A 23,103-nucleotide genomic window follows, 5' to 3' on the forward strand; every position below is an offset into this window, starting at 1 on the left:
GATTTATTTGCCTGTGTGGAGCTCAATCGCTGACAGGGGTACTAAATACATGGTGGCAGGGTGGATGTCAAGACCTCATGCCTGTCATTATAATTCTCTGTTAAAGCTGGGCCCCTGGTGCTGATGGACTGGTGTGTACAGCACAAGCGATCAGTTTGTTGCAGCGTCAAGTCCCCTTGGGGGACTATTACGGTAAAAACAATAAAGTGAAAAAAAAAAAGTTTTTTAAAATATGAAAACATAAAAAAACACAAAAGTTCAAATCACCCCCTTTTGCCCCATTATAAATAAAACAATTAAAAAATACACATATTTGGCATCACTGTGTTCGTAAAAGTCCGATCTATCAAAAATAAAAATTAATTGAATTTGTAAAAGAAAAGAAAATAAAAAATCCAGAATTACTGTTTTTGGCAGCTGCAACACTGCAATAAAATGCAATAAGAGGATATGAAAACATCATACGGTAATCACCCTAAAATAGTATCAGGAAACATCAGCTCAGGAAATAAAGAGGAGAGAGTGCACTAATGTCAGAAATATTAGAACGGAGTGCAATACCTAGTCTATACAACAATGATCATAAAAAGAAAAAAGACTAAACTAATAATGGTATGCACATCCTCATGGTAAAATTTGAAAAACCTTTATTTCACCTTGAACACAATGAATTTAAAAACATTTAAAATGCAACATGCAACCCAATAAATATCACCCCCATGAAGGCGAATTAAATGGACCTGTGAATAAGGCCCATACAAGCAAAAAAAAATCACAATTATGATAAACCATGCCGATGACAAATAATATGCACCATAACCATCATAAGTTATACCATGTCAATCATGGAATATTAATAAAGCAGAATGATATGTGGAAACAGAAAAAATATATGCATGCACATGTATATCCCTAAACAGAACCAGACCTATATGGATCCATAGGATGACCAATATCTACCAAAAAGGGATATGTATTTCCCTGGGACTAAACAAAAAGTAGGCAAGATATGATGATAAACCTAAAACCAATATATCTTACTCTCCCAACAGAACCCAGGGAAAAAGGGGAGAAAAAGTTCCAAATAATAAAGCCTGGTATCTGAAGCAGGGTCCTATAACAGAAGGGCACGAAGGGGAATGAGAAGTTCCCCTGACGAAGCTGATCTTTTAGCAGCGATACGCGTGGGGCTCTCTCCTCACCCCCCTTTTCTTCCATCAGGACATCTCAGTCATGTGGTTTCAATCATGGCCCATTCTTGTGCCTGAGCAGAGTTGGTGATATGGTGACTATTTCGGACCTTATGGCTATCTAAGCTTTTATAGTGCCCTTCTGTTATAGGACCTTGCTTCAGATAACAGGTTTTATTATTTGGAACTTTTTCTCCCCTTTTTCTCTGGGTTCTATTGGGAGAATAAGATACATAGTTTTTAGATTTATCATTATATGTTGTCTACTTTTGGTTTAGTCCCAGGGAATATAGAGCAGCAGATTCCGAAAAATGTAAACATTACGGGTCTCGAAAAATGGTGACACAAGAAAAAAATTTTTACTTTCAAATTTCTGATTTTTTTTATCACGTACATAAAAAAACAAACACTAAACATGTTTGGTATCTGCATATTCGCACTGACCTGGAGAATCATAGTCTCAGATCAGTTATACCATATAGTGAACATGGTAAACAACCCCCCCACCATACAACTGTGGAAATGCACTTTTGTTTTGCAATTTCAAAACGCTTGGAATTTTTTCCCCGCTTAAGTGTGTCACAGGGCAAAATGAATGGTGTCATTCAAAAGTACAACTCATCCCACAAAAAACAAGTCCTCATAGAGCTATATGGTAGAAAATTAAAAAATGATGGTTTTTGGAAGGGGAAAAAAATGAGAATGAAAAATTGGCGGAAGGGTGAAGGGGCTAATGTGCCGAATAATAGCTTTATGAAGGTGCCTGGCTAAAGTACTAAAAGCACAGCACCAGGAGGAAAATGAACTTTGTTTTCTCCTGGGAGCTACCAGCTTTCAGTTATATAGGCGTGCCCATAGCAATAACAGTCACCACTCACAGTGCCGGCTATAAGCACGCCCCGGCACTGACTGACAGCCTGTTCTGCAGTGCACCAGTACAAACCTGGCTGTTAGTCAGTGCCGGGGCGTGCTTATGGCCGGCGATGTCAGTGCAGTGAGCGGGGACTGTTATTGCTCTGGGGATGCCTATACACTGTGTTCCAAATTATTATGCAAATTGGATTTAAGTGTCAAAGATTTGATTGCTTTGTTTTTCAAATAAACTCTTGTATGGTATTGTGTCTCAGGGCTCAATGGATCACTAAAATCAATCTTAAACACGTGATAATTCGTTTTCCAGGTGATTCTAATTAAAGGAAAACTACTTAAAAATGATGTTCCACGTTATTAAGCAGGCCACAGGTTTCAAGCAATATGGGAAATAAAAAAGGATCTCTCTGCTGCTGAAAAGCATTAAAAAGTGCAATGCCTTGGACAATGTATAAAATCATTAGAAAACTTAAGAGTGATCATCATACTGTGAAGAGATTTATGACTGACACAGAGCACAGAGTTCATGCAGATAAAGGGATAATGAGGAAGGTTTCTGCCAGACAAATTCATTGGATAAAGAGAGCAGCTGCCAAAATAGCATTACAAAGCAGCAAACAGTTTTTTGAAGCTGCTGGTGCCTCTGGAGTCCTTCGAACCTCAAAGTATAGGATCCTTCAAACACTTGCTGTGGTGCATAACCCAACTATTCGGCCACCCCTAAACAGTGTTCACAAGCAGAAACGGTTGCAGTGGGCCCAGACATACATGAAGACTAATTTTCAAACAGTCTTTTTTACTGATGAGTGTCGAGCAACCCTGGATGGTCCAGATAGATGGAGTAGTCAATGGTTGGTGGATGGCCACCATGTCCCAACAAGACTGCAACGTCAGCAAGGAGGTGGAGGAGTCATGTTTTGGGCCAAAATCATGGTGAAACCCTTTAAGGTTCCTGAAGGTGTGAAAATGATGTCTGCAAAGTATATAGAGTTTCTGACTGACAACTTTCTTCAATGGTATAAAAAGCAGAAACGTGTTTTCAGGAGAAAAATCATCTTCATGCATGACAATGCACCATCTCATGCTGCAAAGAATACCTCTGAGTCATTGGCTGCAATGGGCATAAAAGGAGATAAACTCATGGTGTGGCCACCATCTTCTCCTGACCTCAACCCTATAGAGAACCTTTGGAGTATCATCAAGCAAAAGATCTATGAGGGTGGGAGGCAGTTCACATCAAAACAGCAGCTCTGGGAGGCTATTCTGACTTCATGCAAAGAAGTACAAGCAGAAACTCTCCAAAAACTCACAAGTTCAATGGATGGAAGAATTATGGAGGTGATATCAAAGAAGGGTTCTTATGTTAACATGTAACTTGGCCTGTTAGGATGTTTTGGAGTTAAATAGCCTTTTTGTTCATTGAATGTGACCTCCTAATGCTGCAAATTCCACAAATGAGCATTTTCAGTTCCTTAAAACATATCAAATGTTTAGAAATTCTACCGTGCCTAATAATTTGGAACAGTGCATTTTGAGTTTTTATTCATTTTGGAGATTACACTGTTATCATTGGGAGGTTTCTTCAATAAAATTCGATGTCTACTCTAACGGGTGATGACTTTTATTAGACTGACTGTCATTTGCACCAACCATTTAGGAAAATCCGAGAAAAATGTCATTTGCATAATACTGTATTTTCTGGCGTATAAGACTACTTTTTAACCCCTGAAAATCTTCTCAAAAGTCGGGTATCGTCTTATATGCCAGGTGTCGTCTTATAGGGCAGGTGCGGAGTAATCTGCGGTCGCCGCATATTGTGGGGGGAGCGGTCCCAATGACGAGGTGAGGGGGCGCCTCACCGGGAAGGTGTAAGTGAAGCAGAGGCAGAGAAGGAGATAATAGGATACAAGGGTGAGCCAGATTAGTGAAAGAGGAGTGTTTTTCTAGGCCCAGCACCGCGCTCTCTCTCTTTTTTGAATAACCCTGGCATGCCAAACGCTGACAGTTTGCTTCACTTACACCTTCCTGCTGAGGCGCTCCCTCACCTCGTCATCGGGACCACTCCCCCCACTATATACGTCGACCGCAAATTGCTCCGCACCATGAGGATCCATTATACCTGAAGGCTAGGTCCCATGTAGCATCGTCACTGCGGACCTCCTGCAGTCATACACGGATCAGTGTTTACCGCTGCGCATATCATTGCTAAAAAAGGTGTAGGTAAAACCATTCTGCGTGGAAAATGGTGAAATGCACACCTATAGCCTCAGCATGAATAGATATGCTGCAGATCTTACATTTCTTGAAAGCTCATGCACTATGCTGGGATGGTAAAATGCAGCAGAACGAGGGTGCACCAAGGAGCCCTTATTTCCATAGGAAATAAAACCATTTTCCTGAATTACTGAACAAGTGAAACCTACATTGCAGGTAGGATGTGTAAGTCTCCTACGTGTAAGTTCCCCTATAGAACTATAGAAGTAGTTTAAATCGAGTTTTGGTTGTGAGAAAATACCTTTAAAGTTTAGTTTTACCACAATTCTATGTGTTATTTTATATCAGTCATGTAATATGTAAAGGTAAGATGTCATTTTCTAAAGAAAGTTCTCTTTAATTATGCATGGACTAAGGAGCCCAGGAATAGTTCCCACATACTATGGGGATAGTCAATCACATTATGGGATTATCTGAAATTTACAAACATGAACAGATGTCATTTTCACTGCACCTACCGGATCATAAAAAATGTCCAATATCAATGTAAATCTGTTATGTTCACAGTGCTGACTTTTAGTTTGTAACCAGAGACAAGTCAGAACTAGAAAGCCATAAAACGTGCTCATACCATCAGCAAATCACTAATTGAAATGCTTCATCTGGGGGATGTTGGGAACTGCAAAATACAGTATATCACACTGTCATGCAAGTATTATGTAATTTTCTAAGAGGCATTGCTTTGAGAATGGGTTTTCTGTGAGAAAAAGTTTATTTTAAAGAGGTTGCGGTCTTTGGATAAAGGTCTGCAGTCACTATGTGATCCTTTTGTCGTGTGCACCACACAAAGTCATCATTCTCAAATGCTGCGGCAGAAGGTGGGTGTTCACGTGGCCACAAGTATGGGATTGTCATATTTCCGGCCGCATTCAGACTAGACGTTCTTGCCTTGCTCAGTTTGCTTGTGTTTTTAGAGAGTATGGGCACGTCTAGTCGGCACATGACCGCATGGATCCAAAAATCTCATTCTCAGTTACGTGACTGCGGCTCTCACCAGCAACATCGGAGAATCCTAACAGCATGTAGTGTCAGAGTGTCTGCAGACTTTCATCAGAACACCGGACAATCACTTTTAAGGAAAGCTAACCTTTTCATGAACTGAGATTTTAGCAATTTTCCCATGTTTGTATTATCTTATTGGTATTAAATTAGACTATTTCCAGTAATCATAGTGATAAACGATTATCTGATAAAAATGTCAAAATATAGCATCCATCTGATTCAGTGATGTATACTTCTCCAATCATATGTGCCTTATACTTTGGTTATACAAGATATGGTTTAAATGATAATGATTACAATATTTGTTTGGATATGATGATGAAGCCCTCCTTGGAATGTCAATCACATACCCAGGGCTAAGGAGCTGGAATCAGTTATGGAAAGGAGTAGGATTAGAAGAGTGCCGATTCCCAGCTCCAGCTTCAAAGTAAAAGTAGGAAACATAATATATACAGTACATGATGGTGATGATGACGAGCATGAGGTTTCCATTTCACTACAATACATTTGCTATACTTAAGCATTATACATGAGCCACTTATAATGGGATGGAGTCGGAGCTGAAGTTGAATAAGGAAAAAGAGTGGATTTGTCCGAGGGCAAGGAAGAACTTGACCTCACTTTATATGTTATGTTACAAGTGTGCTTCATTGTGTTTGTCAGCAGAATAAAACCTTTTCTGTGATTGAGAAGGCCTTAGGCTATGTGCCCACGTTGTCTGGGTCCACTGCGGATTTTTCCGCAGCGGATTCCAGCAGATTTGATAAATCCGCAGTGGAAAACCGCTGCGGATTCACTGCGGATTTACAACTGCGGTTTTCCATAAGGGCAGTTGTAAATCCGCTGCGGAATCCGCACAAAGAAGTGACATGCTGCGGAATGTAAACCGCTGCGTTTCCGCGCGTTTTTTTCCGCAGCATGTGCACTGCGTTTTTTATTTCCCATACGTTTACATTGTACTGTAAACGCATGGGAAACTGCTGCGGACCCACAGCTGCGGAAACGCTGCGGATCCGCAGCAAAATCCGCATTGTGTGCACATAGCCTAATAGTGTCCTCTTGTATAAGAAGATAGCAGTGTTGGGTGTGCATAAGGGCTTGTTTCCACTTGCGAGACACACGTCCGTGTCTCGCATGTGGAAACGAAGCTCTGGCGCCGGCACTCCAGAGCGGAGCGTGCGGCTGCATAGCAACATATGCAGCCGCACGCTCTGCTCCGGAGTGCCGGCGCCAGAGCTTCATTTCCACATGCGAGACACGGACGTGTTTCTCGCAAATGGAAACAAGCCCTAAGATAGGATCTCAAGTGATTGCCAGTATAAAGGAACAAAGTGACAAAGGCCTCACTTGTCATGAGACAACATTTTTCTAATTTTGGTTATGGACATTACCACAAAGAATTTTAAACAAACAATTCAGAGGCAGTTGAAGTTCAGACTTTCAGCTTTCATTTGAGGGTATCCACATTAAAATTGGATGAAGGGTTTAGGAGTTTCAGCTCCTTAACATGTGCCACCCTGTTTTTAAAGGGACCAAAAGTAATTGGACAATTGAGTCCAAGGCTATTTCACGGACAGGTGTGGGCAATCCCTTCGTTATGTCATTCTCAATTAAGCAGATAAAAGGCCTGGAGTTGATTTGAGGTGTGGTGCTTGCCTTTGGAAGGTTTTGATGTGAGGTAAACATGCGGTCAAAGGAGCTCTCTATACAGGTGAAACAAGCCATCCTTAAGCTGCGAAAACAGAAAAAAACCATCCGAGAAATTGCTATAATATTAGGAGTAGCAAAATCTACAGTTTGGTACATCCTGAGAAAAAAAGCACTGGTGAACTCATCAATGCAAAAAGACCTGGGCGCCCACGGAAGGCAACAGTGGTGGATGATCGCAGAATAATCTCCATGGTGAAGAGAAACCCCTTCACAACAGCCAACCAAGTGAACAACACTCTCCAGGAGGTCGGCATATCAATATCCAAATCTACCATAAAGAGAAGACTGCATGAAAGTAAATACAGAGGGTTCACTGCACAGTGCAAGCCACTCATAAGCATCAAGAATAAAAAGGCTAGACTGGACTTTGCTAAAAAAAATCTAAAAAAGCCAGCACAGTTCTGGAAGAACATTCTTTGGACAGATGAAACCAAGATCAACCTACCAGAATAATGGAAAGAGAAAAGTATCGCGAAGGCGTGGTACAGCTCATGATCCAAAGCATACCACATCATCTGTAAAACACGGCGGAGGCTGTGTGATGGCTTGGGCATGCATGGCTGCCAGTGGCACTGGGTCACTAGTGTTTATTGATGTTGTGACACAGGACAGAAGCAGCCGAATGAATTCTGAGGTACTCAAAGCCATACTGTGTGATCAGATCCAGCCAAATGCAGCCAAACTGATTGGTCGTCGCTTCATACTACAGATGGACAATGACCCAAAACATAAAGCCAAAGCAACCAAGGAGTTTATTAAAGCAAATAAGTGGAATATTTTTGAATGGCCAAGTCAGTCACCTGATCTCAACCCAATTGAGCATGCATTTCACTTGTTAAAAACTAAACTTCAGACAGAAAGGCCCACAAACAAACAGCAACTGAAAACCACTGCAGTGAAGGCCTGGCAGAGCATCAAAAAGGAGGAAACACAGCGTCTGGTGATGTCCATGAGTTCAAGACCTCAGGCAGTCATTGCCAACAAAGGGTTTTCAACCAAGTACTAAAAATGAACATTTTATTTTAAATTATTGAATCTGTCCAATTACTTTTGGTCCCTTTAAAAACAGGGTGGCACATGTTAAGGAGCTGAAACTCCTAAACCCTTCATCCAATTTTAATGTGGATACCCTCAAATGAAAGTTGAAAGTCTGAACTTCAACTGAACCTGAATTGTTTTGTTTAAAATTCATTGTGGTAATGTCCATAACCAAAATTAGAAAATTATTGTCGCTGTCCAAATATATAGGGACCTAACTGCATATATATATATATACAGGGTGGAGCGCGGTAATTTGCTGATTTGGGAATGAATTAAAAAAATTATGATCATTAGAAAAATGTATTTTATATTTTAATTATACTGAACAGTAATGGAATTTTTAAATTACATGGTTTTAAATAGTGTATCTGGCAAATGTCGACCTTCGCTATCCACACACTGCTGCATACGTTTTCTGAAGTTTTCATGAACTCTAACAAGCATGTCCACTGGTATTCTGCCAATTTCAGCTTCAATATTGTTCCTTAGGTCTTCCAAGGTGTTGGGACGGTTGATATACACCTTAGACTTCAGGTAACCCCAAAGGAAAAAATCGCATGGGGCTAAATCTGGTGAGCGTGCTGGCCAGTTCACATCTCCCCTCAAAGAGATAAGCCGTCCAGGAAACATTTGCCTCAAACAATTCATGGTAACCCTCGCTGTGTGTGCAGTGGCACCATCCTGTTGGAACCATGTATCCTCTAGTTCCATTGCCTCAAGAGCCGGCTGAAAATAATCCTGTATCATAGACAAGTACCGTTCGGAGTTCACAGTTATGGCACGACCATTATCCTGAAAAAAAAAAAAAACGGTGGAGAGAACGTCTTGAAATGCCAAGAGCAAATGATTGCTTCCGAGCAGAGCGTTTCGGAGATTGCAGTACTGCTGCTCTAACTCTCTCGATGTTTTGTGGTGTTGTAATCCTTCTCTCAGGTCCCCTTCGTACACATGACACATTCCCTGCTGTTCTGAATGCATTCACCCAATTTACAATTGATTGCCGTCCAGGAACACGTCCGCGTGGAGGAACAGCGAATTGTAAACGAAAAGCACGCTGCACTGCAATGATCGAGTGGGCATTTGAAAAATACGCTTCAACACAAAATGACCTCTCCTCACGTGTCCACTGCATGATGGCAACTGAAAGGCAGAGGAATACAAATCTCCCATCAGCCACTGTAAGCCACACCCACTCTCCCCTCTCTTCGACCGACAGTGCCGCCACAGCATGCAGTGCAAAAAAGCAAATTACCGCGCTCCACCCTGTATATATATATATATATATATATATATAAAACAAAGCAACTCAGCCCCACTTCAGTCAATGGGGCTAATTTGCAGATTTTCGGTGTGCTAATGTTGAAACCAGGAAATGAGATCCAACACCCCAGAAGCGGCTTCTTTTCACTCCTGGACAAGTTAGGCTAGGTTCACATTGCATTAACAGCAGCCCGTTCAACACATGCGTTAACAGGCTGCTGTTAACGCAAGTGCGTTATGTCGTCGTGCTAGCGCAGATAGAGCTAGCAGGTGCTCTATCTGCGCTAGCAGTGACGGACCCGGAAACGCTGTAGCCTGCATCCCAGGGTCTGTCAATCAATGATGGCACATGGCTAACGCACGCCCATTGGCCATGCGCTAGCGATGCGTCCGACATTGGACTAAATGGCAGCGTTAATGGACTACGTTACACCGCGTTATGCCGCGGTGTAATGTAGTCCGTCTAACGGATGCCAAAAACGTAGTGTGTACCTGCCCTTACATGGACGTCCTAAGGCTACTTTCACACATCATTTTTTTGCAGTCAGGCTCAATCCAACAAATTTTAAAAAAAACGGATCCGTCGCAAATTGTGAAAAACTGATGCTACGTATCCGACTAGCTTATCTGGTCTGGAGCCGAAGTGCTGGTCCGGAGAGAGAGAGAGACCCCAGAATCAAAAAGGCATGCTTAGTTTAAAAAAACAGAATCCGTAGGGTTCCATAGGGTTCCATTATAGCAAAAGACGGAAGGTTATGGATCCATTGCTGTCCGTTTTTTCGACGGACACAAAAAACGTAACTATGTCCGTTTTTTGTGTCCGGCAAAAAAACGGATGAAACGTAAGGCCATCCGTCGAAATCCATCGCTAATACAAGTCTATGAGAAAAAAATGGATCCCATGGCAGTTTCTGCCCGATCAGTTTTTTTCAAAATTCGCCGGATTGTGCCTGATGGCAAAAAACTGATGTGTGAAATCAGCCTAAAAAAGAATTAAAAGCACAAGGGGCACCATAGAGAGGATGTAAGTATGCAACATTTAGACACAGGACCATTGTTTTTTAAAATAATAATTGAAAAATTAAACTGTGTATAATCAAATCTAACATGGCAAATTAACATTTAATAATGAAATACCACCTTTGTATAAAGTGCAACCTAACTGTTGTGTCCACCAAAGTAAAACAACTCTGACAACTGACACAAAGATATGAATTGCATCCAGAAGTAGAAAAATAATTGTCATTATTTCCCTTGAATTTCTAGACCAGACAAATTTCACTTGGATCTAACCTATGTTTAACCAAAGCTGCTGGCCTGAAAGAAAGGAGAAGTGCAATTAGGAGACCGCTTTACTAGAAAAAAACCTCATGGAAGGGCTTCTTTAGAGTACATTCATCTGACTCGACAACATCTAAACAACCTCATACATAAAAGTTGTGTGAATTTGCTAATTTTGGTGAGAGTGGCCAATTATCTAATGTAGTCAGGGTCTTCCAGACTTTCCCCTGACAAATGATGTAGGAGAGAGAAGGATCAGGAGTTAAAATTTAACTCCTGATCCTTTTGTTCTCCCAAGAGATAAGCCACCATCAGAGGTATGTGGCATTGCTTACTCACTTTTAACTATTGAAAACACAAACTGAGTGTGAATGTGTATAGAGGCCTTGGGGAGGCGCGCGTTTCGCTCACCCCAGACGAAGCATTTCTGTGCGAAACGTGCGTCGGGTGTGGTGGGTCCCCAGGAGTGCTCCATTTGGTAACTATATCATTATATTGTTATATTTATACAGTGGTATTATTACTTTTTTCATTAATTTTTGCATATTTTGCACATGGTTATTTGCACAAAGGTTATATGCATTGTTATATCTAAGGCTGTATTATGATACCACTACTTATGGAGCCCTGACCTGGGTTGCCCACCATCTTTCCTGTGCTTAGGTGTATACAGATTAATATTTATTACTTTTTCTGTTGATAATAAAGTTTATTTATATTTTACTGGCCTTGTGTGAAGGTAGTTCTTTTGGTGTGTTGGTTATTTTCCTTCATGGTCATGTGCGGTGGATATCATTAGGTGTTGTTGCCTAAGTAACAAGTAATAAAAATGGTTCCAAGTAAAGTAAAACATTCAGTGCTGAAGAATAAACCGTCCCATGAAGTGTATTCATATCATCTTGGACTTGGGTAGAACATACAATGACTTGCCATATTACACTGGATATTTTATGTTTTCTATAACATAACATGCCGTTCTTACCAGCGCATAAGAACAGTGTCGTAAAATTAAAACAAGTTTCCAGAAAAGACTCTTTCATCAAAAGAATGTTAAAACAAGATCCCAGTAATGTGGTCACTATGAGATATGCTTTTGCTCCACCAATAGGAAAGTGTGTTATTGTATCCTATTTAGAGCACGGACTGTAATCCCTATCTATTTGTAAATCTACTCTCTTTTACGTTAGAAAGAAAGGTGAATCTACGAGCACAGACTGAAAGTGAGAAGTGTTATCTGCTGCGATGAAACCATCTGTAACCAAGCAGCATGTTATTATGTGTCATAGGACTGAGTGTAGAAGGGGAACGGTCAACGCATCCGATCTGCCCTACCAATGAGGACAAACAAGTATTGACTCCTACCAGGAACCCATTTATAATCCATGACATATACAATATTTCCTTTAATTGGACTCCGCATGGATCTTATTTTTCAACCTGAAAGGTTCTAGTTTTGTTTCTTTTAAAACATTTTACATAAACAAATTATTGGATAAAATTACGTTATGGAAATACTGTACGCACAACATGTAATAAATCGTTTATGTCTATAGCACTTTACAATTCAAAGGGCGCATGCACACACATATATTATGTATAAACTAACTGCACTACGATGTTGTGTGTTGAGTAAAATTGCAGGTTATCCCCTATCCATAGGAGGGAGGCTAAGTTGCTGATTGCTTGGGGTCTACATAATGGGAAACCTTGGGATACCAATAAAGGGGCTCTGCACAGCCCTGTCTTGGATGCGCTATTCAATTTCTATGGAACTGCCAGAAAAAGCTGAGCACATTGCTTTGTGATTTCAGACAGTCCCACTGAAAATGAAAAGAATGGGGGTCGTGCATGCACAGCTTTCCTCTATACAAGATGGAGCTATGCAGAGCCCAATTCTCTGGATCCCTGGGGGTCCCAGTGATTAAACCAATCAGTATGATAACCCCTATTCTATGGATATTGGATAACTTCCATTTGTTTGGGAAAACCTCTAAGTGGGATTTTTTATTACGACAAGTAAGGCTAGGGACACTCATATTATTATTAATGATGGAAGACATGTATAATTATATCAGTTTTCTTTATATTTGAAATTGTATTTATCCCACTAACAGATCTGCCAAACAATAAGACATTTAAAAAAAGAACCTAAGGATTTTTTTTAAAGATATTGAATGACTTTTGCCCGTGTAGAGTGAAATATATCTGCAATACTACAGTAATGTCAGACTATCAATCCATTGAAAGATTATTTCAGTCCTTCTTTTTATGGCCTCGTGCTTTTATCAGTTTACAGCCCAAACCGGTCTGGAACCAAGTAGGACATCCATTTAAGTGCATGAAAACATAGTATATGCAGGTTTCCAATATCTAAAACTGCACAGGCAACAGGATATACTAACAAAATGTTCATTGCTATGGCCAGCTTAACGGAAAGAAGAGAGAAATCTTCAGCGGAACAAACTGATTGGTCTATGGCTAGATCACAAAATGGCCGTGAAACTAGGAGGTTGGGGAAAGGATTTATTGTGTGGGTCGGAATACATTTCATCTGGTTTGCAGATTAACTAAAATCATCTACAAAAACTACTGCCATTTTCTAGAACACACTTTTAGTGAGCAGCATTCAGAAAGGCCATAGATCATAACTATAACACAAACATGAATAATCACATATGCCAAAAACTCTGCTGCTCGGCTGATTACATTCACCTGTCACCTTTATTATGGACTCCATGGCCTTCCTTTCAGTGTTAAACATGGTTGAGAACCTTAGGGCCCTTCTCCAAGGTGAGATATTTGCTGAGAGAACATAATCAAAGAGGAAATGAGGAATCTAGCTCAACGAGGTAGTGAAAAAAACTTCTTTCTTTATTCACTTGAAAATATATTCAGTGGAGGATTGTTGTGAATTCTGTTGTCGGGCTCCCTCCTGTGGTCATGAATGGTACTTCGGCTGGTTCTCTCCGTGGACTCTGGTGCCTGTGGGTGTTTCTGAGTTTCCTTCCACAGGTGACAAGGTTAATTCGTTAGCTCGCTGCTCTATTTAACTTCACTTAGATCTTTGCTCCATGCCACCTGTCAATGTTCCAGTATTGGTCTAGTTCACTCCTGGATCGTTCTTGTGACCTGTCTTCCCAGCAGAAGCTAAGTGACTGCTTGTTTTTCTCTGGTTTGCTATTTTTCTGTCCAGCTTGCTATTTTGATTGTTGTCTTGCTTGCTGGAAGCTCTGGGACGCAAAGGGAGCGCCTCCGCACCGTGAGTCGGTGCGGAGGGTCTTTTTGCACCCTCTGCGTGGTCTTTTTGTAGGTTTTTGTGCTGACCGCAAAGCTACCTTTCCTATCCTCAGTCTGTTTAATAAGTCGGGCCTCACTTTGCTTAATCTATTTCATCTCTGTGTTTGTATTTTCATCTTTACTCACAGTCATTATATGTGGGGGGCTGCCTTTTCCTTTGGGGAATTTCTCTGAGGCAAGGTAGGCTTTATTTTTCTATCTTCAGGGCTAGCTAGTTTCTTAGGCTGTGCCGAGTTGCATAGGGAGCGTTAGGAGCAATCCACGGCTATTTCTAGTGTGGTTGATAGGATTAGGGATTACGGTCAGCAGAGTTCCCACGTCCCAGAGCTCGTCCTATATTATCAGTAACTATCAGGTCATTCCGTGTGCTCTTAACCATCAGGTCCATTATTGTCCTGACCACCAGGTTATAACAGAGGATAAAAACATCAGCAATTACAAAGGATAAAAAGCAATATCAACGCGTTTCTGGTGACCAAGCACCCTTAATCATTAATTTTTTATTCATCCAGTGAATAAAGAAAGAAGTTTTTTTCACTACCTCGTTGAGCTGGATTCCTCATTTCCTCTTTGATTTTCTACGCCCTGACACAGCGGTTCTGTGCTCCGAGTCTCCAAGGATGTCGATCATGGTGAGCTGGACTTTGTTTGATGAGAGAACATAATACATAACATGTGGGAGGTGATGGGGTCTCCTTCTTGTGAATGAAAAAAAGTAACTTATTGAATAGTTAGTGTTTTACATGCAGGAAAGGTCTAAGGTTTTGACCCTGTAACTTCAAGCAATCATACAGTATCTCCGAATAGAAAATATTAAAATAATTCTATCATGTCCATATACACTAAGGGGCCTTTTACACACTGTCACATAGTTCCTCCTAAACCTTTTTACTCCAAGGACAATTTTCACACCATACTTTCTGAAAATAGACACCTGTCACACTATGAAAATGTCATCAGGCACTTCATAGTCATGGACGACTTTGAACAATTGTGCCTACTTACAATAAAAGTCCAAGATGTGCATAATTCATAAATGCCACTTATACCTACATCCACATGCTTATGTCTTCACATATTTACCAGAACTAAATAGACCAAAAATCTTCAAACATCTGTAAGTGTTTGAATCACAAAATCTACTATAGGTCCCGATTAGGTAAAGTAGATCCAATATTATTTGTAGAAATTGAGAACAACCCCCGTCCCATTCTAAAAATGTCACAATCTAAGAACACATACATTACTGTGTAAAAGTTTTAAGCAGGTGTGGAAAAGCGTAACTGTCATTTTAATTTTTATTTCATAAATGAATAGTACACGTGAAAATAAGGAATTTTGTAATATATCTAATCAGAGAAATAGTCTTCTTTTTCTACCAAAACTGATCAGTTATTATCAAAATTCTCAATTTTAAGGTAAGACTTTCTCATTACTGAGATAGGAATTGGCGGTCTATGTAGATGGGAGAGAAGGGCAGAGCTCCTCCAACTACATAGACTCTCATCAGGAGTAACCGCCATCTCCTATCTCAGTACTGGAAAGTCTTCACTGAATACAGATTTTACTTTAAAATTGAGAATTTTGAGAATGACTGATTTATGAAATAAAAATAAAAAAACATTACTCTTTAAACATAGAAGTGTTAGTAGCTTATTTTTTTTTTATCAAATAACAAAATGCAAAGTGAATGAACAAAAGAAAAATCAAAATCGATATTTGGTGTGACCGACCCTTTGCCACAAAGTCAGGAATTTTTAGGATTATAGTCAGGTGAATGAGTAACCAATTATACCAAACAGGCTATAATGATCATCATTTTCATATGCACCATAAATACTCGAGTATAAGCCGACATGAGTATAAGCTGAGGCACCTACTTTTGCCACAAAAAACTGGGTAAGCTTATTGACTTGAGTATAAGCCGCCTCATCCCTGTCCTGCTATGCGTGGTCCCCCGTCCTGACCTAGTATGTGCCTCCCCTCATCCTGGTATGTGGCTCCCCCGTCCTGACCTGGTATGTGCCTCCCCCCGTCCTTTCCTGGTATGTGGCTCCCCCGTCCTGACCTGGTATGTGCCTCCCCCGTCCTGTCCTGGTATGTGGCTTCCCCATACTGACCTGGTATGTGCCTCCCCCTGTCCTGGTATGTGGCTCCCCCGTCCTGACCTGGTATTTGGCTCCCCCTGTACTGTCCTGGTATGTGTGGCTACCCCTGTTGTATGCATAGCTGCCCCTGTCCCGCATGGCTCAGCTCCCCTGGTCCCGCATTGCTCAGCTCCCTCGGTCCCGCATGACTCGGCTCTCCCCCTTCCCCTGGCTGTATGCATGGTTCAAATTCCCCCCTTCCCCATCATACTCACTCTCTTCGCGCCTGCATCTCCGTTGTCATGCGGCGCCAGCGGCTCTCCTCTGCTCAGCTGTCACGTGGTACTGCTCATTAAGGTAATGAATATGTGCTCCACGCCTATGGGAGTGGAGATGCGTCCATATTCATTACCTTAATGAACGGCACCATGTGACCGCTCAGCACAGGAGAGCCGCCGGCGCCATGACAATGGAGATGCAGGGACGGAGAAGCAGCGATGGAGGGTGAGCATGATGTCTTCTGATAGCCAGCTCCTGCCGCTGCTATGCCGCTCCCCCTCCCCCGCCAGCGTTCTGGACAATTGACTCGTGCATAAGTCAAGGGGGGGGGGCATTTTCAGCACAAAAAATTGTGCTGAAAATCTCGGCTTATACATGAGTATATACGGTAAGTTGTAACAGTCATTAGTTGGAAGAGAAATGGATGAGAAGAAGATTTAATACTAGGTGGGAAACCGCCAACCTCTGCTACAGTGGTTAGGTTATAGAAGACAGTTTTGTGTAACAGGTCATTGTCTCATTCATGGTTTGTGGAACCTCTGTACCAAGGACCGCGGAGAGCCTGGAGGGGCGTGACTAAGTGATCATCTGACTATACACTAATGGTGAGGTTAGATTTGGCTCCCGATGAAAGAGAGGTGTCACTCCAAGACAGGACCTGAAGGACAGACTGGAAGAAGCAGCAGGCAGAGCTTGCATCAGAGTGCAGCTGACCTAGTTCTTATCAGAGTGCAGCAGACAGGTTGTGTCAGAGACAGAGTTTGTGTCAGAGTGCAGCAAGCAGGATTTGCTTCAGAGTGCAGCAGACAGGATTTTCTCCAGAGTACAACAGGAAGGATTTGTACTTAGTATACAGCAGGCAGGACTTCCACTGGTATGCGACCTTACACAACATAGACTGAAACAGGAAGGTTGCTCAGGCACCTCCCCAGTGGGGAGGAAGCAATATATACATAGTGTTTCAAAGCCATTGGCTGGGGAGGAAATAGCAAGTGTACGTACTGGCCCTTTAAGAGGGCAGGAGCGCATGTGTGCGAGACCTAAGGACATGGTTATAGGAACGGCTGGTGCCGAGCATGGGGAAGAAAAAACCATCTGCAGCATGGGTGAGTGAACAGACACGCCGCCAACGTTGCCTATCAGAGCACGCATCCGGCGTGGTGCTAACAGTCATATACATCATAGCAAGACCCAAGGTAGTTATACTGCATGAGCAATGTCTCTCTCTCAGGAAAACAGTTCAAGATGTACTGTTCAAGATCTTTTCAAGAAGCACCAAGAAATGGGCAATGTTGAGGACTGTAGACACATATCGAACCAAAAAAAGAAATGGATCTCAGAGCAATAAAAATAGAAATTTTATTGATGATTATATTAAAACAATTTTGTCATCATATCAATAAATACATAAAAAACATATAAAAGAAACAAAGAGAAAAAGGGTTCAAGTGACACCTAGTGTCACGTCCGAAGGCGGTTAAATTGATCAAAAGGGCATAATTAAACTACATGTATATAAATATGTGAAAAAATAGCAGAAATGAGCAGTAAAAGTACTGATCTTAAACATGTCAAATAACATTTATAAGGCAACGAGCTGCAGAAAAATGTGTGCAAAATGACAAAATAAACAGAGAGGTAAATGGTTGTAAATATATTAAATGGCACTTATGACACTGCCAAATACAGAAAAGTCATGAGGGCCTCCTATCCACTGTAACAATATAGACTAGCAAGTGCTCAGTTTGTAAAGGGACCCAAATGACACTTCATTATCATAATAATTTACTAAAAAAAACCTCCCAGCCTGATAAAGTCAGATTGTGATCCAATCCAGACCCATTTAAAGAGCATGCAGATAATAGGAGATAGCCATGGTGAAAATGGAAATGCCCATAATAAACCAACCTTTAGAACTGACGTGGAAAACAACCCCAAGACACAGTGGATGGTCAAGGAAACTTAGTGCAGCAGATGACAGACACCTCATGCTTACTCCCCTTCAAAATCAGAAGTTATCCAGCAGTAACTTCAGCTCAGAACCAACAGTAGAACTCAGCTAGGCCTATCTACAGTTTTGAGAAGACTGTCCAGAAGTGGTCTTTATTCAAGAATTGCCACCAAAATGCCATATTTTTTACATTGAAACAAGACCAAGCGACTTAACTATGCACAAAAACATAGGAACTGTTGTGCATAAAATTAGCAGAATGTGCTCTAGACTAGTGAGCTAAAATGTGAAATATTTTCCTGTAATAGAAGACAATATGTTCACCAAAGGGTTGGACAGCAGTGCAATAATGAGTTTCTAAGCAATGAGTGGAGGGTCTTTGCAAGTTTGGGGCTGTATTAAAGCAAAATGAGAAGATAATTTAGTCATGATCACTGATGTCTTCAATACTGAGAGATACAGGCAGATATTTATCCATAATGTAATACTACCATGGAGGCGTCTGATTAGCTTCTAATACTCAGCAGGACAATGACCCCAAAGATATAGCCAATGTCACTGAGAACAGCGTAATAAAGAACAAGGAGTCCTGGAAGTTATAATACACACATCAAGTCTCAAGGATTTGCACAAGCCTACATCCACAGAAGATCTGTGGTTAGTTCTCCAAGATGTTTGGAGCAACCTCTCTGCCAAGTTTTTGTGTGCAAGTGCAGCTAGAAGAATTGATGCTTTGATGTTGTTCTGAAAGCAAAGATTAGATTTCTATTTCATCATTCATTTCAAAAGTGGTCAACTTTATGATAAAGGCATAGATTGTTATTAGTGATCGGATATTGTGTTGTCCTAGCATGCTCGGGTGTTAAGAGTATATTCGGCGTGCTTGATTAATTTGTTCGATTCTCTGCTGCTGCATGATTTGGGGCTGTTAGATAGCTGCAGGTAATCCCCGCAGGTGCAGCGGCTGTCTAACAGCTGCGAATCATGAAGCCGCGGGGGCACTAGTGCATATTACTCGAGCACACCCGAGATACTCGGATAACACAATATCTGAGTACGCTCGCTCATCACTTATTGTTAGATGTAAATGAATGTTTGTTTTTTTTTAACAATAAAATTAGTAATAAAGTGGATCAGCGTTTTCTTTTACAATCTTCATGGGTAAAGGGAACCTTACATTTCTTTATCGTTGTCACCTTACATCTCTCCTTCACATATAACCAGAACCAGGAAGATTTTCATGCTATTCTCTCACTTCAAAGGAGTGCTCTCCCTAAATACTGCACTCAGAATATTGATGCAGGTACAGTATAATTGGAAAGTTAATTGGCTTTTTAATAAGACACCAAGATTTTAGCTCTAGCACTTAAATTGTAGCTGCAGCAAATAAAGTTAACACAAGGAAAGAAGAAAAAAAACAAATAAAAAAGCTACATACCAAACATCATAAGTCATCATAAAGGAACATTATGCACACATAAAGTAGTAAGTAGCAATTAGGTTATTCACTATTGTAAGCAATGCTTGATTAGCTAATAAAGAAAAAAACGTACGTAATGTTTTCAAGAGAATCTTTTAGTCTTTCATCCACGCTCGCTCATCAGCAACACATTATCCTGGCTCGCTTACGCCAATGAATAATCCCTCACAAATGCTCAGTCTGGCATATCTAATTTATCTTATTAATTTGCAGCCAAGCTACAGCGTGATGTACAACTCACTTCCATAGTGACAATTAGGCATTTTTTAAACAAAATAATAAGTAATGCAGACAGGCAGCAAATTACTGCATATGTGGATCTGACTGTGAAGCGCCACAAGGAATAAGAACACATTAACTGTTCTCCTCCTTATTTAGTGCAGCCATCCTTCAGTAGAAATATTACCTGAAGTGAGAATGCCATTAGTTGCCATGAAAAGTAAGTCAAGAAGGATGTACAATTCAGATATTTGTCATTTCCAATAAATCAGAATGCAGTCAGTTCTTTATGGCTTTTGACTTCCTATTATGCCACATTGCTCCAACTCCCCAGTATTCAGAATTAAATGGCCATTTTCTAACATTAACGTGAAAGATTCTTGGATGATTTCCATGGTAAATGCAAATGGCTGCTCAGTTCTACAGAGTACATCTGAAAAAAGGACTTCTAAATATGGAAAACAGTACAATAATATGGGCAGCACGGTGGCTCAGTGGAGTCCTGGGTTCAAGCCCCACCCTGGACAACATCTGCAAAGAGTTTGTATGTTCTCTCCGTGTTTGCGTGGGTTTCCTCCGGGTTCTCCGGTTTCCTCCCACATTCCAAAGACATACTGATAGGGAATTTAGATTGTGAGCCCCATCGGGGACAGTGATGATAATGTGTGCAACCTGTAAAGCGCTGCGGAATATGTTAGCGCTATATAAATATAAAGATTATTATTACTATTATTAATCGTCTGTACTAACCTAAAATATCTTCTGGACTACAATAACTTGGCGTGACCATCTCGTTCCTTCTAATTGTTACTTATTTCTTCGGTGTTACTGAGCTGTCACAAGTAATTATCCGTTCAAAGCACAGAGTACAGAGTTTTCCTGTCTGTGCTTCGAACAGAACATAGCTTGCCAGTCAAGCGCAGGCTGCAAGCAGGAGGCAGGACAGAGTCAGCAGGTCTGGAGTAGTGTGCTCCGAACGGTGATATGACTCAGTGATCTGTTGCAAGTTGTGAGCGACTGGGAATGTGTACAAGGAGGGAGAGAAGAAGAAACATAAGCAGGATGCAGGCTCCAAAGATTGATTAAGTATATGCCCCACTGGGCCTGTGTGGAGCCAGTATCAGAAACCGGAACAGTATCCGTCTTTGCACAACAAAGTTGTCACCTCCAATTCACTCTAGTTACATTTCACGTGAATCAGTTGTTCTGCACAGCATTTTTTTTTAGTGCTCGAGTGGTGCTTTTAATGTAAGGTCCTAGTATAATTGCCCTCCGGCGTCTTCACCTTTTTTGGCAAAAACAATGGGTTGTCCGAGTTATGCAAGGATGTGTTTCCTCCAGAGCTATAGCCTCTCTTCGCTTTGGATTATAAATAAGGGTCCTGAAAAGGGCACCCCCCATCTATTAACTCAGAATTTCTTCTACAGCATTTAAAGATTGACTTTCTAAATCAGGCATAATTTTTGTTCTGCTTTGGCTATAGATAAAAGCAGAATAATCTGATGAGAGACATACTTTAATGTATGGTATACAATATTAGAGTACTTGAGTGCAAATATACACGCCATACATTCAAATCTTTTTCATTTTGATGTAAGAATAATGGCTGATAATTGGTGAATGTGATGAATGATATTACAGTAATAATGTAAAACCTTAAATAAAAGACATATTTTTGACCTGAACATCTATAATAGTAATAGACATATTATTCCACGCATTCATTAACTTATGGAAAAGAGACAGGTTTTCGAAATGTGGTGAATTATAATATTACTTACCGAGGTGAGTATTCATTATTTTCGCACAGTACTTGCACATCGCATCTAAGTCATTCAGTTGTCCCTGAAGGAATGAAATCTGCGCTTCCAGATCTTCCTCCTATGAACAAAATTATATTTCTTTTTATAACCAATATATTATAAAAGTATAATTTAAAGGGAACCTGTCACCAGATTTGACTAATAAGAGATACGGTCACCACCTTTCAGGCCTGATATTCAGCAGTCTATAATGCTGTATGTCTGCCCCCAACCCGACCTGTACGAGAAGAAAAAGACCTTTTATTATACTCACCTGCGGGGCGGTCAAATCCAAAGGGTGATGCTGGTCTTGTTTCAGCGGCTCCCTTATTCTTGTGATGCCATCCTCCTTTTTGCTTTGTGTGGATGATGCTTCCGCATCCACATAGTCTCCCCGGCTGAATAGGGAGCCGGGAAAGGCCAAAGAGCTCTGGTGCCTGCGCACTGCAGTACTTTACTAGTCAGGGCAGAGAAGTACGCCTGTGAAGGAGCGTGAATCTGGGGACACTGTGTCGATGATGTAGGGATGCGCCTTCTACATGAAGCAAGAAGGAGGATGGCATCGCAAGAAGGGAGGTGCCTGACCAAGATGAGCGACACCCCTCTGACCGGACCGTCCCGCAGTTGAGCATAATAAAAGGTCTTTTTCTTCACTTGCATGTCTGGTTGGAGGCAGGTATACAGCATTATAGAATAATAATAATAATAATAATCTAATATTAATCATTATAGAATGCTCTATATCAGGTCTGAAAAGTGATGGCAGCAAATCATATCGGTCAAACCTGGTGACAGTTTTGCTTTAATAAAAAAAACTAATATTAGAATTTATATTAATTTTTATTAGCTCCCTTTCCAGACAGTCATTCAAGGTGATTTGCCCTCCCCCTCCCCCACTCTAAAAATAAAAACTAGTGATGAGTGAATATACTCGTTACTTGAGATTTCCTGAGCATGCTCGGGTGTCCTCCGAGTATTTGTAAGTACTCGGAGATTTAGTTTTCATCTCCGCAGCTGAATGATTTACATCTGTTAGCCAGCTTGATTAAATGTGGGGATTCCCTAGCAACCAGGCAAGCCCCACATCTACTTATGCTGGCTAACAGATGTAAATCATTCAGCTGCGGAGATGAAAACTAAATCTCCGAGCACTAAAAAATACTCGGACACCCAAGGGTGCTCGGGAAATCTCGAGTAACGAGTATATTCGCTCATCACTCATAAAAACATATTAACCCCTTCATGACCCAGGGTTTTTTCATTTTTGCCTTTTTTGTTTTTCGCTCCCCTCCTTCCCAGAGCCATAACTTTTTTATTTTTCCGTCAATATGGCCATGTGAGGGCTTATTTTTTGCAAGAC

The 23,103-nt window shown here is 40.9% G+C and overlaps 1 protein-coding gene across 5 annotated transcripts in view; it reads right to left on the reverse strand.

Annotated features, from left to right (window-relative positions):
* The window catches only part of TBC1D5 (TBC1 domain family member 5), an 811,132-nt gene that overhangs the window by 21,863 nt on the left and 766,166 nt on the right, over positions 1-23,103 (reverse strand). For all 5 annotated transcript variants that reach the window (XM_069729958.1, XM_069729963.1, XM_069729960.1 and 2 more), the window contains one exon: positions 21,723-21,822. In XM_069729958.1, coding sequence (XP_069586059.1) covers positions 21,723-21,822 — 100 coding nt within the window. The remainder of the gene's footprint in view (positions 1-21,722; positions 21,823-23,103) is intronic.

The sequence above is a fragment of the Ranitomeya imitator genome, chromosome 6 (assembly GCF_032444005.1).
Source record: "Ranitomeya imitator isolate aRanImi1 chromosome 6, aRanImi1.pri, whole genome shotgun sequence".
Taxonomy (NCBI): Eukaryota; Metazoa; Chordata; class Amphibia; order Anura; family Dendrobatidae; genus Ranitomeya; species Ranitomeya imitator.